The 17,130-nt window shown below is 46.4% G+C and overlaps 1 protein-coding gene across 2 annotated transcripts in view; it reads left to right on the top strand.

Moving 5' to 3' along the window:
• The window catches only part of LOC118400339 (SLIT-ROBO Rho GTPase-activating protein 3), a 152,238-nt gene that overhangs the window by 75,500 nt on the left and 59,608 nt on the right, over nucleotides 1-17,130 (top strand). For both annotated transcript variants that reach the window (XM_052473573.1, XM_052473572.1), the window contains exon 4: nucleotides 10,717-10,779. In XM_052473573.1, the coding sequence (XP_052329533.1) occupies nucleotides 10,717-10,779 (63 nt within the window). The remainder of the gene's footprint in view (nucleotides 1-10,716; nucleotides 10,780-17,130) is intronic.

The raw sequence follows: 17,130 nt of genomic DNA, 5'->3' as shown, positions 1-17,130 counted from the left end.
ATACTTCCGCTGGTTCCATGTGACCTGTGTGTCAGCACATTGTATACCTCCGTCAGTTCCATGTGACCTGTGTGTCAGCACATTGTATACCTCCGTTGGTTCCATGTGACCTGTGTGTCAGCACATTGTATACCTCCGTCAGTTCCATGTGACCTGTGTGTCAGCACATTGTACACCTCCGTCAGTTCCATGTGACCTGTGTGTCAGCACATTGTACACCTCCGTCAGTTCCATGTGACCTGTGTGTCAGCACATTGTATACCTCCACTGGTTCCATGTGACCTGTGTGTCAGCACATTGTATACCTCCGTTGGTTCCATGTGACCTGTGTGTCAGCACATTGTATACCTCCGTCAGTTCCATGTGACCTGTGTGTCAGCACATTGTATACCTCCGTCAGTTCCATGTGACCTGTGTGTCAGCACATTGTATACCTCCGTCAGTTCCATGTGACCTGTGTGTCAGCACATTGTATACCTCCGTCAGTTCCATGTGACCTGTGTGTCAGCACATTGTATACCTCCGTCAGTTCCATGTGACCTGTGTGTCAGCACATTGTATACCTCCTGTGTGTCAGTCAGTTCCATGTGACCTGTGTGTCAGCACATTGTATACCTCCGTCAGTTCCATGTGACCTGTGTGTCAGCACATTGTATACCTCCGTCAGTTCCATGTGACCTGTGTGTCAGCACATTGTATACCTCCGTCAGTTCCATGTGACCTGTGTGTCAGCACATTGTATACCTCCGTCAGTTCCATGTGACCTGTGTGTCAGCACATTGTATACCTCCGTCAGTTCCATGTGACCTGTGTGTCAGCACATTGTATACCTCCGTCAGTTCCATGTGACCTGTGTGTCAGCACATTGTATACCTCCGTCAGTTCCATGTGACCTGTGTGTCAGCACATTGTATACCTCCGTCAGTTCCATGTGACCTGTGTGTCAGCACATTGTATACCTCCGTCGGTTCCATGTGACCTGTGTGTCAGCACATTGTATACCTCCGTCAGTTCCATGTGACCTGTGTGTCAGCACATTGTATACCTCCGTTGGTTCCATGTGACCTGTGTGTCAGCACATTGTATACCTCCGTCGGTTCCATGTGACCTGTGTGTCAGCACATTGTATACCTCCGTCAGTTCCATGTGACCTGTGTGTCAGCACATTGTATACCTCCGTTGGTTCCATGTGACCTGTGTGTCAGCACATTGTATACCTCCGTCGGTTCCATGTGACCTGTGTGTCAGCACATTGTATACCTCCGTCAGTTCCATGTGACCTGTGTGTCAGCACATTGTATACCTCCGTTGGTTCCATGTGACCTGTGTGTCAGCACATTGTATACCTCCGTCAGTTCCATGTGACCTGTGTGTCAGCACATTGTATACCTCCGTCGGTTCCATGTGACCTGTGTGTCAGCACATTGTATACCTCCGTTGGTTCCATGTGACCTGTGTGTCAGCACATTGTATACCTCCGTCAGTTCCATGTGACCTGTGTGTCAGCACATTGTATACCTCCGTCGGTTCCATGTGACCTGTGTGTCAGCACATTGTATACCTCCGTTGGTTCCATGTGACCTGTGTGTCAGCACATTGTATACCTCCGTCAGTTCCATGTGGCCTGTGTGTCAGCACATTGTATACCTCCGTCAGTTCCATGTGACCTGTGTGTCAGCACATTGTATACCTCCGTCAGTTCCATGTGACCTGTGTGTCAGCACATTGTATACCTCCGTCAGTTCCATGTGACCTGTGTGTCAGCACATTGTATACCTCCGTCAGTTCCATGTGACCTGTGTGTCAGCACATTGTATACCTCCGTCAGTTCCATGTGACCTGTGTGTCAGCACATTGTATACCTCCGTCAGTTCCATGTGACCTGTGTGTCAGCACATTGTATACCTCCGTCAGTTCCATGTGACCTGTGTGTCAGCACATTGTATACCTCCGTCAGTTCCATGTGACCTGTGTGTCAGCACATTGTATACCTCCGTCAGTTCCATGTGACCTGTGTGTCAGCACATTGTATACCTCCGTCAGTTCCATGTGACCTGTGTGTCAGCACATTGTATACCTCCGTCGTTCCATGTGACCTGTGTGTCAGCACATTGTATACCTCCGTCAGTTCCATGTGACCTGTGTGTCAGCACATTGTATACCTCCGTCGGTTCCATGTGACCTGTGTGTCAGCACATTGTATACCTCCGTCAGTTCCATGTGACCTGTGTGTCAGCACATTGTATACCTCCGTCAGTTCCATGTGACCTGTGTGTCAGCACATTGTATACCTCCGTCGGTTCCATGTGACCTGTGTGTCAGCACATTGTATACCTCCGTCAGTTCCATGTGACCTGTGTGTCAGCACATTGTATACCTCCGTCAGTTCCATGTGACCTGTGTGTCAGCACATTGTATACCTCCGTCAGTTCCATGTGACCTGTGTGTCAGCACATTGTATACCTCCGTCAGTTCCATGTGACCTGTGTGTCAGCACATTGTATACCTCCGTCAGGTTCCATGTGACCTGTGTGTCAGCACATTGTATACCTCCGTCAGTTCCATGTGACCTGTGTGTCAGCACATTGTATACCTCCGTCAGTTCCATGTGACCTGTGTGTCAGCACATTGTATACCTCCGTCAGTTCCATGTGACCTGTGTGTCAGCACATTGTATACCTCCGTCAGTTCCATGTGACCTGTGTGTCAGCACATTGTATACCTCCGTCAGTTCCATGTGACCTGTGTGTCAGCACATTGTATGTGACCTCCGTCAGTTCCATGTGACCTGTGTGTCAGCACATTGTATACCTCCGTCAGTTCCATGTGACCTGTGTGTCAGCACATTGTATACCTCCGTCAGTTCCATGTGACCTGTGTGTCAGCACATTGTATACCTCCGTCAGTTCCATGTGACCTGTGTGTCAGCACATTGTATACCTCCGTCAGTTCCATGTGACCTGTGTGTCAGCACATTGTATACCTCCGTCAGTTCCATGTGACCTGTGTGTCAGCACATTGTATACCTCCGTCAGTTCCATGTGGCCTGTGTGTCAGCACATTGTATACCTCCGTCAGTTCCATGTGACCTGTGTGTCAGCACATTGTATACCTCCGTCAGTTCCATGTGACCTGTGTGTCAGCACATTGTATACCTCCGTCAGTTCCATGTGACCTGTGTGTCAGCACATTGTATACCTCCGTCAGTTCCATGTGGCCTGTGTGTCAGCACATTGTATACCTCCGTCAGTTCCATGTGGCCTGTGTGTCAGCACATTGTATACCTCCGTCAGTTCCATGTGACCTGTGTGTCAGCACATTGTATACCTCCGTCAGTTCCATGTGACCTGTGTGTCAGCACATTGTATACCTCCGTCAGTTCCATGTGACCTGTGTGTCAGCACATTGTATACCTCCGTCAGTTCCATGTGACCTGTGTGTCAGCACATTGTATACCTCCGTCAGTTCCATGTGACCTGTGTGTCAGCACATTGTATACCTCCGTCAGTTCCATGTGACCTGTGTGTCAGCACATTGTATACCTCCGTCAGTTCCATGTGACCTGTGTGTCAGCACATTGTATACCTCCGTCAGTTCCATGTGACCTGTGTGTCAGCACATTGTATACCTCCGTCAGTTCCATGTGACCTGTGTGTCAGCACATTGTATACCTCCGTTGGTTCCATGTGACCTGTGTGTCAGCACATTGTATACCTCCGTCAGTTCCATGTGACCTGTGTGTCAGCACATTGTATACCTCCGTCAGTTCCATGTGACCTGTGTGTCAGCACATTGTATACCTCCGTCAGTTCCATGTGACCTGTGTGTCAGCACATTGTATACCTCCGTCAGTTCCATGTGACCTGTGTGTCAGCACATTGTATACCTCCGTTGGTTCCATGTGGCCTGTGTGTCAGCACATTGTATACCTCCGTCAGTTCCATGTGACCTGTGTGTCAGCACATTGTATACCTCCGTCTGTTCCATGTGACCTGTGTGTCAGCACATTGTATCCTCCCGTCAGTTCCATGTGACCTGTGTGTCAGCACATTGTATACCTCCGTCTGTTCCATGTGACCTGTGTGTCAGCACATTGTATACCTCCGTCAGTTCCATGTGACCTGTGTGTCAGCACATTGTATACCTCCGTCAGTTCCATGTGACCTGTGTGTCAGCACATTGTATACCTCCGTCGGTTCCATGTGACCTGTGTGTCAGCACATTGTATACCTCCGTCAGTTCCATGTGACCTGTGTGTCAGCACATTGTATACCTCCGTTGGTTCCATGTGACCTGTGTGTCAGCACATTGTATACCTCTGTCAGTTCCATGTGGCCTGTGTGTCAGCACATTGTACACCTCCGTCAGTTCCATGTGACCTGTGTGTCAGCACATTGTATACCTCCGTCAGTTCCATGTGACCTGTGTGTCAGCACATTGTATACCTCCGTCAGTTCCATGTGGCCTGTGTGTCAGCACATTGTATACCTCCGTCAGTTCCATGTGGCCTGTGTGTCAGCACATTGTATACCTCCGTCAGTTCCATGTGACCTGTGTGTCAGCACATTGTATACTTCCGTCAGTTCCATGTGACCTGTGTGTCAGCACATTGTATACCTCCGTCAGTTCCATGTGACCTGTGTGTCAGCACATTGTATACCTCCGTCAGTTCCATGTGGCCTGTGTGTCAGCACATTGTATACCTCCGTCTGTTCCATGTGGCCTGTGTGTCAGCACATTGTATACCTCCGTCAGTTCCATGTGACCTGTGTGTCAGCACATTGTATACCTCCGTCAGTTCCATGTGACCTGTGTGTCAGCACATTGTATACCTCCGTTGGTTCCATGTGACCTGTGTGTCAGCACATTGTATACCTCCGTCAGTTCCATGTGGCCTGTGGAGTAGTAGTAGAGTAGCAGGGTTGAGGTAGAGCAGGCTAGGGTACCCTCCTGACCCCCTAACCTCCATGGTCCCCTAATCCCCCTGGGCCTCTACCTCTGTTGTGAGCAGCGTCTTGCCCTGTGTCAGCAGAGATGACTGAGGTCTAACCCACACACCAGACCTCTGTTTACACCTGGCAGAACTTCCTGGAGGTGAGACCCAGCCCGCACTGGCATCCTCCATTCACACACTACTGTGCATGTGTGTGTGTGTGTGTGTGTCGGCAGGAATGTGAATGGGGGGGAAAAGCAACACTGTAGAGAGCACCTGCCAGGGCTGAAAACAGAACAACACAGCCTCCTGCCAGTTAGTGAAGTGTCCTCAAGTAGCTTTTCCTCTGGCTGGTAATATGAATGGAGCTATGTGCGCTCGCTGGCAGGCCTAGAGGTGACAATGAATAACATGTTAAAGAAATATGCTGCGTAGTTTTGTAGCTGTCAAGCAAATGAATGGAGGAGAGAGCTGAGTAGGCTACAAGTGAATCAAGCAGCCCATGAAAGAAAGACCCAGGGATGCCCAAGATTTCTGATATCCAGACAGTCATGAATCAATACTCCATAGATAGTGCCATTTTCATGCGATCTGACCTTTGTCTTGACCAGGCCTTTTCTAGACCTGATCTGTCCAGGGGAAAAGACACAGGTCTTTGTTGTAGTATCTTTCCTCAGTGAGTTGTTCTCTGTTGGAGGTTTAGTAGCCTCTGAGTCTGTGGAAGGTCAATTGAATTACTCTTGCGTGTCGTAGCACACGCCTTCTTTGCCATTCATTATTTTCCATAGAACACACAGCCTCTCGTTGATTATCCCTTACGTATATCACCGGTATGACAAAAAAATAAAAATGTTCACCTAGTCGGCTCAGGGATACAAACCAGCAACCTTTTGGTTACTGGTCCATCATTGTTAACCGCTAGGCTAACCGGGTGTGGTATAGGCTACGGTATAGGCTGCTATACGACACCCCCTTGTGCATTATTGCTTAATTAAAGCACCCATGTCGAGCTATGGCTCAGTGGAGAACTGCAAAGTCTCAGTGGGTTGCAGAGTTCAGAATCCGGTCAAGACAAATGGAACAAACAATAGAATCAGGCTGCACTGTGTTCTTCCTCCTTTTTGTTTTAGAGAGAAGAGAGTATTTCATGAATGTATTATTTGTAGTTCAGCACAATCTGACTTGTCACATCTATATTCTTACTGTGTGTTGCATCAGGATTGTCCACTCCCTGCTCTGCTCCACATTGTCTCCCTCTGCAGTGTCTGACATCAGAGCCACCATGCATACAAATGCCATTCAACTGCTGCCAGGAGGCTTTCACATATTTCTCACTAAAAGAGCTTATCACTTATCACGTTCAAGCCAAGCCTCTTTCATATCTGATTTAACAGGGCATGTTCCCTATACAGTTGTGGCCAAAAGTTTTGAGAATGACACAAATATTAATTTTCACAAAGTCTGCTGCCTCAGTTTGTACGATGGCAATTTGCATATACTCCAGAATGTTACAGAATGAACATTCTGGAGAGTGATCAGATGAATTGCAATTAATTGCAAAGTCCCTTTTTGCCATGCAAATGAACTGAATCCCCCCCCCAAAAAATTCCACTGCATTTCAGCCCTGCCACAAAAGGACCAGCTGACATTATGTCAGGGATTCTCTCGTTAATACAGGTGTGAGTGTTGACGAGGACAAGGCTGGAGATCACTCTGTCATGCTGATTGAGTTTGACAGACTGGTAGCTTCAAAATGAGGGTTGTGCTTGGAATCATTGTTATTCCTAGGTCTATCATGGTTACCTGCAAGGAAACACGTGCCGTCATCATTGCTTTGCACAAAAAGGGCTTCACAGGCAAGGATATTGCTGCCAGTAAGATTGCACCTAAATCAACCATTTATCGGATCATCAAGAACTTCAAGGAGACGGCCCAAGAAAGTCCAGCAAGCGACAGGACCGTCTCCTAAAGTTGATTCAGCTGTGGGATCGGGGCACCACCAGTACAGAGCCTGCTCAGGAATGGCAGCAGGCAGGTGTGAGTGTATCTGCACGCACAGTGAGGTGAAGACTTTTGGAGGATTGGACTGCTGAGGACTGGGGTAAAGTCATTTTCTCTGATGAATCCCCTTTCCAATTGTTTGGGGCATCCGGAAGAAGCTTGTCTGGAGAAGACAAGGTGAGCTCTACCATCAGTCCTGTGTCATGCCAACAGTAAAGCATCCTGAGACCATTCATGTGTGGGGTTGCTTCTCAGCCAAGGGAGTGGGCTCACTCACAATTTTGCCTAAGAACACAGCCATGAATAAAGAATGGTACCAACACATCCTCCGAGAGCAACTTCTCCCAACCATCCAGGAACAGTTTGGTGACGAACAATGCCTTTTCCAGCATGATGGAGCACCTTACCATATGGCAAAAGTGATAACTAAGTGGTTTGGGGAACAAAACAGATATTTTGGGTCCATGGCCAGGAAACTACCCAGACCTTAATCCCATTGAGAACTTGTGGTCAATCCTCAAGAGGCGGGTGGACAAACAAAAACCCACATATTCTGACAAACTCCAAGCATTGATTATGCAAGAATGGGCTGCCATCAGTCAGGGTGGGGCCCAGAAGTTAATTGACAGCATGCCAGGGTGGATTGCAGAGGTCTTGAAAAAGAAGGGTCAACACTGCAAATATTGACTCTTTGCATCAACTTCATGTAATTGTCAATAAAAGCCTTTGACACATATGAAATGCTTGTAATTATACTTCAGTATTCCGTAGTAACATCTGACAAAATATCTAAAGACACTGAAGCAGCAAACTTTGTGGAAATTCATATTTGTGTCATTCTCAAAACTTTTGGCCACGACTATACTCCCTGGGAGGTCTGATGATGAAGGTAAAATAACAATTTGGCTACTTCTTTCTCTCCATCTTTTCTCAGTATATTTTAAAGGGTGGAGAGAGACACCAATATTGTCCAAAGCTCAGAAAATTCCATCTCAGCTGGCCCCTCCTCCTGTTGCTATGAGCCCCTCCCTTCGTGATTGATTTCACGTTCCAATTTCTACCCGTCTTCAGCCTGCGAATGTTAGGTCTTGGTTGTTATGGTTAAACCTGTTTGGTGAATCCCATACAAAAATAGATGATGTGCGTTCAAGTATGAAAAGGGTGTGTGTGTGTGTGTGTGTGTGTGTGTGTGTGTGTGTGTGTGTGTGTGTGTGTGTGTGTGTGTGTGTGTGTGTGTGTGTGTGTGTGTGTGTGTGTGTGTGTGTGCCTGCGTGCAAGCTTACGTGCATGTGTGTGTGTGTGTGTGTGTGTGTGTGCCTGCGTGCAAGCTTACGTGCATGTGTGTGTGTGTGTGTGTGTGTGTGTGTGTGTGTGTGTGTGTGTGTGTGTGTGTGTGTGTGTGTGTGTGTGTGTGTGTGCCTGCGTGCAAGCTTACGTGCATGTGTGTGTGTGTGTGTGTGTGTGTGCCTGCGTGCAAGCTTACGTGCATGTGTGTGTGTGTGTGTGTGTGTGTGTGTGTGTGTGTGTGTGTGTGTGTGTGTGTGTGTGTGTGTGTGTGTGTGTGTGAGTGGCCTGTGTGTGTTTAGAGATTAGTCCTGGTGCTTGGCTCTGTGCTGTAGAGTCAGAGAGTAGCAGTGCTGCTGACTATTGATCCCACAGTATTACCCTCCACTATGATTTATGTCCACAGAGGGCCACCTTAGCAGGCAGAACCATAAATCCTAGCAGACATGGACGTATAGGGACCATATATCAGTTTCAATATACACAAAGCTAGGGTCTGGAACAGTAGGGACTCTTAGACAGTGGAGGCTTTGGGGACAATATGGGAGTGTGAAACGTCCTATATATGTGTGAGGGTAGTAATGAAAGATACTGTTAGCCATGAGATAGAGTTTTAGAGAGTAATTACTCATGGTCTCTGCTCTAGAAAAACTTTTCTGAGAAAAGGTTAGTCAGTCATACTTCTGTGAAGTTAGTAAAGGTGTTATTTCCTTTGTGTGCCTACTTCGTTTTCTGTGAATACAGTGATGTGTGGTGTGGGTGGATTCACACACCCCTGTAGTCTCAATCTAGGAACAGATTGCTTTCTGTCGCACGTACAGCCATACTAGCAATGCCTTTCTCTCACTGAGCTCCCACAATACCAGGTGTGTTCCCAGTCTCATCATCACTAGCTAGGTTGTGTGGGATGGCTGTAAATGCTGCAGTGTGCCAGGAAAACATTCCCCACACCGTTACACCACCAACCAGTAGCGTTGACTCCAGACAGGATGGCATCATGGACTCACGCTGCTTACACCAAATCCTGACTCTGCCATCAGCATGACGCAACAGGAACCGGATTTGTCGGACCAGGCGATGTTTTTCCACTCCTCAGTTGTCCAGTGTTGGCGACCATGTGTCCACTGGAGCCACTTCTTCTTGTTTTTAGCTGATAGGAGTGGAACCCGGTGTGGTCGTCTGTGGCAGTAGCCCGTCCGGGACAAGGACCGACGAGTTGGCGTTCCGAGATGCCGTTCTGCACACCACTGTTGTACTGCTTCGTTATTTGTCTGTTTGTGGCCCGCCTGTTAGCTTGTATGATTCTTGCCATTCTCCTTCGACCTCTCATCAACGAGCTGTTTTCACCCACAGGACTGCCGCTGACTGGATGTTTTTGTTAGTCGCACCATTCTCTGTAAACCCTAGACACTGTCGTACGTGAAAAGGAAGCAGGCCCTTTCTGAGATACTGGAACAGTATCTGGCACAGACGAACGATCAAGTCGCTTAAGGTCACTCGTTTTGCCCATTCTAACATTCAATCCAACAGTAACTGGATGCTTCGGTGCCAGTCTGCCACGGCCACGTCACTCACTGTCTGTAGGAGTGAACCATTTTCGTGAATGGGGTGTACCTAATAAACTGGCCACTAAGTGTTTGTCCTTTGTAAAAACACATGACTCAGAGTCCTGGTCCATCTTGAAAGCTGTTAGAAGAACTCAATGTCATTGACACGTCAAGTTTCCATCAGTTACAGCATATTTCTCAAGGCTCCTTTTGAAAAACAACACTGTTCATGACATGACAAAATGACAGTCTGGACATTGGTTGACACCAGGGAAAGATGAAACAGCTGATTGTGCCTTTTCTCAGCTCGAGTCATTACTGATGTAATCTACTTGCATGAGAAATGGAAAGACCTCAATGAACTGCATGATTGTGTGTGACCACATCATATAGGCAAGTAATTAGTAACACTATAACTGCTGATAGGGGTGTTTCCCCATCCACTCAGTACAGGCCCGAAGTGTCCATTTATGAGGTGAGGGATGGGACATTTACTCATCAAGCACCACAACTAAACAGCAGTTTTAACAATCAGCACATAAACATCAGTAGCTAAACATAGCCAACGGAGAGGGGTGGAACTCCAGCACTCTTCAGACAGAGAGAGCGAGGCCAGAGGGGAAGTAGTTCATTCACTACTAGTGGTTGATTGTGTTCCACTGGCTGGTCTGGCTGGAAGTCTCTCTTTTGGAATGATGTATGTTTCTGTCCATCCATCACATCTTTATACTCTATGCTCATTCTCAGGCTGTACTGTACACCTTCTTAAAGTGCTGTCAAGATTCAAATCGGTCCAGACAGTGTCTCATCACCACCCACACACTGAAAAACTTTGCCTATCAGTTTGTTGGTACAGGATATTCATCGCAATTTTAGCTATTTGTTAATATATGACAGTACATTGATTGATGTGCATTGGCCCTAACTGTTTTCCAACCCCTTGTTTTTCAGAGTAAGGACATTGGGATTCAGATGCATGAGGAGCTGGTGAAAGTGACAAACGAACTCTACACTGTGAGTATAACAAAACCAATCTCCTCCCTCCGTCAGAATCAAACTAACTCTACACTGTGAGTACAACAAAACCAATCTCCTCCCCCCGTCAGAATCAAACTAACTCTACACTGTGAGTACAACAAAACCAATCTCCTCCCCCCGTCAGAATCAAACTAACTCTACACTGTGAGTACAACAAAACCAATCTCCTCCCCCCGTCAGAATCAAACTAACTCTACACTGTGAGTACAACAAAACCAATCTCCTCCCCCCGTCAGAATCAAACTAACTCTACACTGTGAGTACAACAAAACCAATCTCCTCCCCCCGTCAGAATCAAACTAACTCTACACTGTGAGTACAACAAAACCAATCTTCTCCCCCCGTCAGAATCAAACTAACTCTACACTGTGAGTACAACAAAACCAATCTCCTCCCCCCGTCAGAATCAAACTAACTCTACACTGTGAGTACAACAAAACCAATCTCCTCCCCCCGTCAGAATCAAACTAACTCTACACTGTGAGTACAACAAAACCAATCTTCATCCCCCTGTCAGAATCAAACTAACTCTACACTGTGAGTACAACAAAACCAATCTCATCCCCTCTGTCAGAATCAAACTAACTCTACACTGTGAGTACAACAAAACCAATCTCCTCCCCCTCAGAATCAAACTAACTCTACACTGTGAGTACAACAAAACCAATCTCCTCCCCCGTCAGAATCAAACTAACTCTACACTGTGAGTACAACAAAACCAATCTTCTCCCCCCTCTCTGTCTCTCAAACTAACTCTACACTGTGAGTACAACAAAACCAATCTTCTCCCCCGTCAGAATCAAACTAACTCTACACTGTGAGTACAACAAAACCAATCTCCTCCTCTGTCAGAATCAAACTAACTCTACACTGTGAGTACAACAAAACCAATCTTCTCCCCTCAGAATCAAACTAACTCTACACTGTGAGTACAACAAAACCAATCTCCTCCCCCGTCAGAATCAAACTAACTTTACACTGTGAGTACAACAAAACCAATCTTCTCCCCCGTCAGAATCAAACTAACTCTACACTGTGAGTATAACAAAACCAATATCCTCCCCCGTCAGAATCAAACTAACTCTACACTGTGAGTACAACAAAACCAATCTTCTCCCCCGTCAGAATCAAACTAACTCTACACTGTGAGTACAACAAAACCAATCTTCTCCCCCGTCAGAATCAAACTAACTCTACACTGTGAGTATAACAAAACCAATATCCTCCCCCGTCAGAATCAAACTAACTCTACACTGTGAGTACAACAAAAAATCTTCTCCCCCGTCAGAATCAAACTAACTCTACACTGTGAGTACAACAAAACCAATCTTCTCCCCCCCGTCAGAATCAAACTAACTCTACACTGTGAGTACAACAAAACCAATCTCCTCCCCGCAGAATCAAACTAACTCTACACTGTGAGTACAACAAAACCAATCTTCTCCCCAGTCAGAATCAAACTAACTCTACACTGTGAGTACAACAAAACCAATCTTCCCCCCCGTTTTCAAACTAACTTTACACTGTGAGTACAACAAAACCAATCTTCTCCCCCCGTCAGAATCAAACTAACTCTACACTGTGAGTATAACAAAACCAATATCCTCCCCCCGTCAGAATCAAACTAACTCTACACTGTGAGTACAACAAAACCAATCTTCTCCCCCCGTCAGAATCAAACTAACTCTACACTGTGAGTACAACAAAACCAATCTTCTCCCCCGTCAGAATCAAACTAACTCTACACTGTGAGTACAACAAAACCAATCTCTCCCCCTCAGAATCAAACTAACTCTACACTGTGAGTACAACAAAACCAATCTTCTCCCCCGTCAGAATCAAACTAACTCTACACTGTGAGTACAACAAAACCAATCTCCTCCCCCGTCAGAATCAAACTAACTCTACACTGTGAGTACAACAAAACCAATCTTCTCCCCCTGTCAGAATCAAACTAACTCTACACTGTGAGTACAACAAAACCAATCTTCTCCCCCCGTCAGAATCAAACTAACTCTACACTGTGAGTACAATAAAACCAATCTCCTCCCCCCGTCAGAATCAAACTAACTCTACACTGTGAGTACAACAAAACCAATCTTCTCCCCCCTGTCAGAATCCATCCCTCTTGATGCATCCCTTCATCCAGACACACTCATCTCACTCCCCACTCCTAGTCTCTCTCTATCTCTCTCTCTCGCTCTCTCTCTCTCTCTCCCCACTCCCAGTCTCTCCCTCTCCCCACTCCCAGTCTCTTTCTCTCCCCACTCCCAGTCTCTCCCCACTCCCAGTCTCTCTCTCTCTCTCTGTCTCTCTCTCTGTCTCGGTGTCATTCTCTCTCTCTGTCTCTCTCTCTGTCTCTCTCTCTCTCTCTTCTCTCTCTGTCTCGCTCTCTTTCTCTCTCTCTCTCTCTCTCTCTCTCTCTCTCTCTCTCTCTCTCTCTCTCTCTCTGTCTCTCTGTCTCTCTCTGTCTCTCTCTCTGTCTTCCTCTCTCTCTCTTTCTCTTTCTCTCTCTGTCTCTCTCTCTCTCTCTCTGTCTCTCTCTCTGTCTCTCTCTCTGTCTTCCTCTCTCTCTCTTTCTCTTTCTCTCTCTGTCTCTCTCTCTCTCTCTCCTTCTCTCTGTCTCGCTCTCTTTCTCTCTCCCTGTCTCTCTCTCTCTCCAACTGCAGTGTTTAGCTCAGATGGAGGGGATGATAAGGAGGAGGAGGAGGGTGACTGTTATGATGATGGAATGGAACATTGCATTTCTCTCCAAGTCGGCCAGCTGCAGGCTGCAGCTCAAATCACATCCACATTGCAGGCTGTTCTGATGCCAGTGGCTGGGCCCACAGTAACAACAATGTAAACTCTTTAACCACCATTTGTTCTACCATCTACTGCATCTTTGTGTCCATCAGGGCTCTGTGCTTTATTAACTCTTCTATAAACGTTCCATTGTTACCAGGGAGAAATAAAGGGCTGTGTGACACTGTGCTTGTGCCCACCTATAGCTCTTCCATGTCTGGAGAGGCTCCAGGCAACTAGCTACCCCCTAAGTACAGCAGACTGGATGAGTTATTCATCTGATGTCATGAGTGACAGCCTATCAAAGGACATGTCCTCCACAACAGCGTGAAAAGAAAGGGGGTTATAGTGAGCTACAAATAGGTGACTAATTTTAACGTGAAACAGAAACATCATCAACCAAGATCAAGGCCAAAGGACCAAAGACAGACTTTCACCTGTAATGCACTATAGCCCTTACCCAGTTAAGTCAAATATACACTGAGTGGACAAAACATTAAGAACAACTTCCTAGTTTTGAGTTACACCCTGCCCTTTTGCCCTCAGAACAGCCTCAATTCGTCGGGGCATGAACTCTACAAGGTGTCGAAAGCATTCCACAGGGATGCTGGCCCATGTTGACAGTTGTCCAGTTGGCTGGATGTTCATTGGGTGGTGGACCATTCTTGATACACACGGGGAAACTGTTGAGTCAAACCGGTGTGACTGGAACCTACTGTACTACCATACCCCGTTCATAGACACTTAAATAGTTTGTCTTGCCCATTCACCCTCTGAATAGCACACATACACAGTTCATCTCTCAAATCTCTCAATTGTCTCAAGGCTTAAAACTCAAGGCGTACACCGATTGAAGTGGTTTTATGACATCAATCATATATTTCACCTGGATTCATCTGGTCAGTTTATGTCATGGGAAGAGCAGGTGTATATATCTCTGCCCGAGATGGCATAGCAGTTCAGATGTCTTTTGTCCTCGTCTTGTTGTGTCCTGTATATATATATATTTACAACTTTTTTTCACATACATTTTATTTTTATTTTCCATCAACTCATCTTCAAAACACTCTCCTGCAACCCACCTCACCAATTTATATTTATAAATAAGTATTATTTACCTCAAATCTGCAATCCTCCAAGAAGCTAGCCAGAAGCTAGCCAGAAACTCCAAGAAGCTAGCCAGAAACTAACCAGAAGCTAGCCAGGAGCTAGCTAGAAGCTAATCAGAAGCTAGTTAGCTTCTTTACTGGCAAATCGTTAGTATTCAGCTAACCACGGTTTGTGGTCATCAGCTATCCTTTAGCTCGAAAATCTATCGCCAGTTTTGTACGGCGCAGCGCGGCTCGGAACGGAACATACCGGACCACTTTTTCTCTCCATGTCCTTGGATTTCAACTGCTCTCTGGACATTCATTCACGGATCTCACAGCTAGCTAGCTGCTATCCGTGTGTCTATCTGCTCTCGTCGATTCCGGAGCAAACATCAATTACTCCGGAGCTAGCCAGCTCCGTCAATCACTCCTGAGCTCCGTCAATCACTCCTGGGCTGCAGTCACCTATCCGGACCCGTTTTACTGCCTACGCGGAGCCCCACCGGGCCTTCACAACTGGACTGCCGACGTTATCTACCCGAAGGAGATCCGGCTGGCTCCTCCGTTGCGACGTTACTTGAACGCCCATCTGCGGCCTGCTAACCGTTAGCTGTCTTACCGGCTGCTCTCAGAATAGACAATCGGACAGTTTATTTATTTTTTATTATTATTATGTTTCTTCTTGGTCCTCTATAACTATATATATTGTTTTTATTTTATTTTTGTTGTTGTGTGATTTGGACTAATCCCCTCTACCACACGGAACCCCACTAATCTACTGCCGGAACACAAGAGGTGGCTGACAACAGACCTCCATCCTATGCTAGCTTGCTACCGATGTCCTGGCTAGCTGTCTAAATCGCTGTGACCCCCAAACCAACCACTCCACTCACTGAACTCTTTTGATCACTCGACTAAGGATGCCTCTCCTTAATGTCAATATGTCTTGTCCATTGCTGTTCTGGTTAGTGTTTATTGGCTTATTTCACTGTAGAGCCTCTAGTCCTGCTCACTATACCTTATCCAATTTATGAGTTCCACCACCCACACATGCAATGACATCTCCGGGTTTCAATGATGTTTCTAGAGACAATATTTCTCTCTTCATCACTCAATACCTAGGTTTACCTCCACTGTATTCACATCCTACCATACCTTTGTCTGTACATTATACCTTGATGCTATTTTATCGCCCCCAGAAACCTCCTTTTACTCTCTGTTCCAGACGTTCTAGACGACCAATTCTTATTGCTTTTAGCTGTACCCTTATTCTTCTCCTCCTATGTTCCTCTGGCGATGTAGAGGTGAATCCAGGCCCTGCAGTGCCTAGCTCCACTCTTATTCCCCAGGCTCTCTCTTTGATGACTTCTGTAACCGTAATAGCCTTGGTTTCATGCATGTTAACATTAGAAGCCTCCTCCCTAAGTTTGTTCTATTCACTGCTTTAGCACACTCTGCCAACCCGGATGTTCTAGCTGTGTCTGAATCCTGGCTTAGGAAGACCACCAAAAATTCTGAAATTTTAATTCCAAATTACAACATTTTCAGACAAGATAGAACTGCCAAAGGGGGCGGTGTTGCAATCTACTGCAAAGATAGCCTGCAGAGTTCTGTCCTACTATCCAGGTCTGTACCCAAACAATTTGAACTTCTACTCTTAAAAATCCACCTCTCTAAAAACAAGTCTCTCACCGTTGCCGCCTGCTATAGACCACCCTCTGCCCCCAGCTGTGCTCTGGACACCATATGTGAACTGATTGCCCCCCATCTATCTTTAGAGCTCGTGCTGCTAGGCGACCTAAACTGGAACATGCTTAACACCCCAGCCATCCTACAATCTAAACTTGATGCCCTCAATCTCACTCAAATGATCAATGAACCTACCAGGGACCCCCTCTAAGCCTTAAACACGGGCACCCTCATAGATATCATCCTAACCAACTTCCCCTCTAAATACACCTCTGCTGTCTTCAACCAAGATCTCAGCGATCACTGCCTCATTGCCTGCATCCGTAATGGGTCAGCGGTCAAACGACCTCCACTCGTCACTGTAAAACGCTCCCTGAAACACTTCAGCGAGCAGGCCTTTCTAATCGACCTGGCCGGGGTATCCTGGAAGGATATTGATCTCATCCCGTCAGTAGAGGATGCCTGGATATATTTTAAAAATGCCTTCCTAACCATCTTAAATAAACATGCCCCTTTCAAGAAATTTAGAACCAGGAACAGATATAGCCCTTGGTTCTCCCCAGACTTGACTGCCCTTAACCAACACAAAAACATCCTATGGCGTTCTGCATTAGCATCGAACAGCCCCCGTGATATGCAGCTGTTCAGGGAAGCTAGAAACCGTTATACACAGGCAGTTAGAAAAGCCAAGGCTAGCTTTTTCAAGCAGAAATTTGCTTCCTGCAACACTAACTCAAAAAAGTTCTGGGACACTGTAAAGTCC

Source organism: Oncorhynchus keta, chromosome 21, assembly GCF_023373465.1.
Source record: "Oncorhynchus keta strain PuntledgeMale-10-30-2019 chromosome 21, Oket_V2, whole genome shotgun sequence".
NCBI lineage: Eukaryota > Metazoa > Chordata > Actinopteri > Salmoniformes > Salmonidae > Oncorhynchus > Oncorhynchus keta.
Note: the sequence above shows the minus strand (reverse complement) of the source record. Positions and strands in the feature narration are given on the sequence as shown.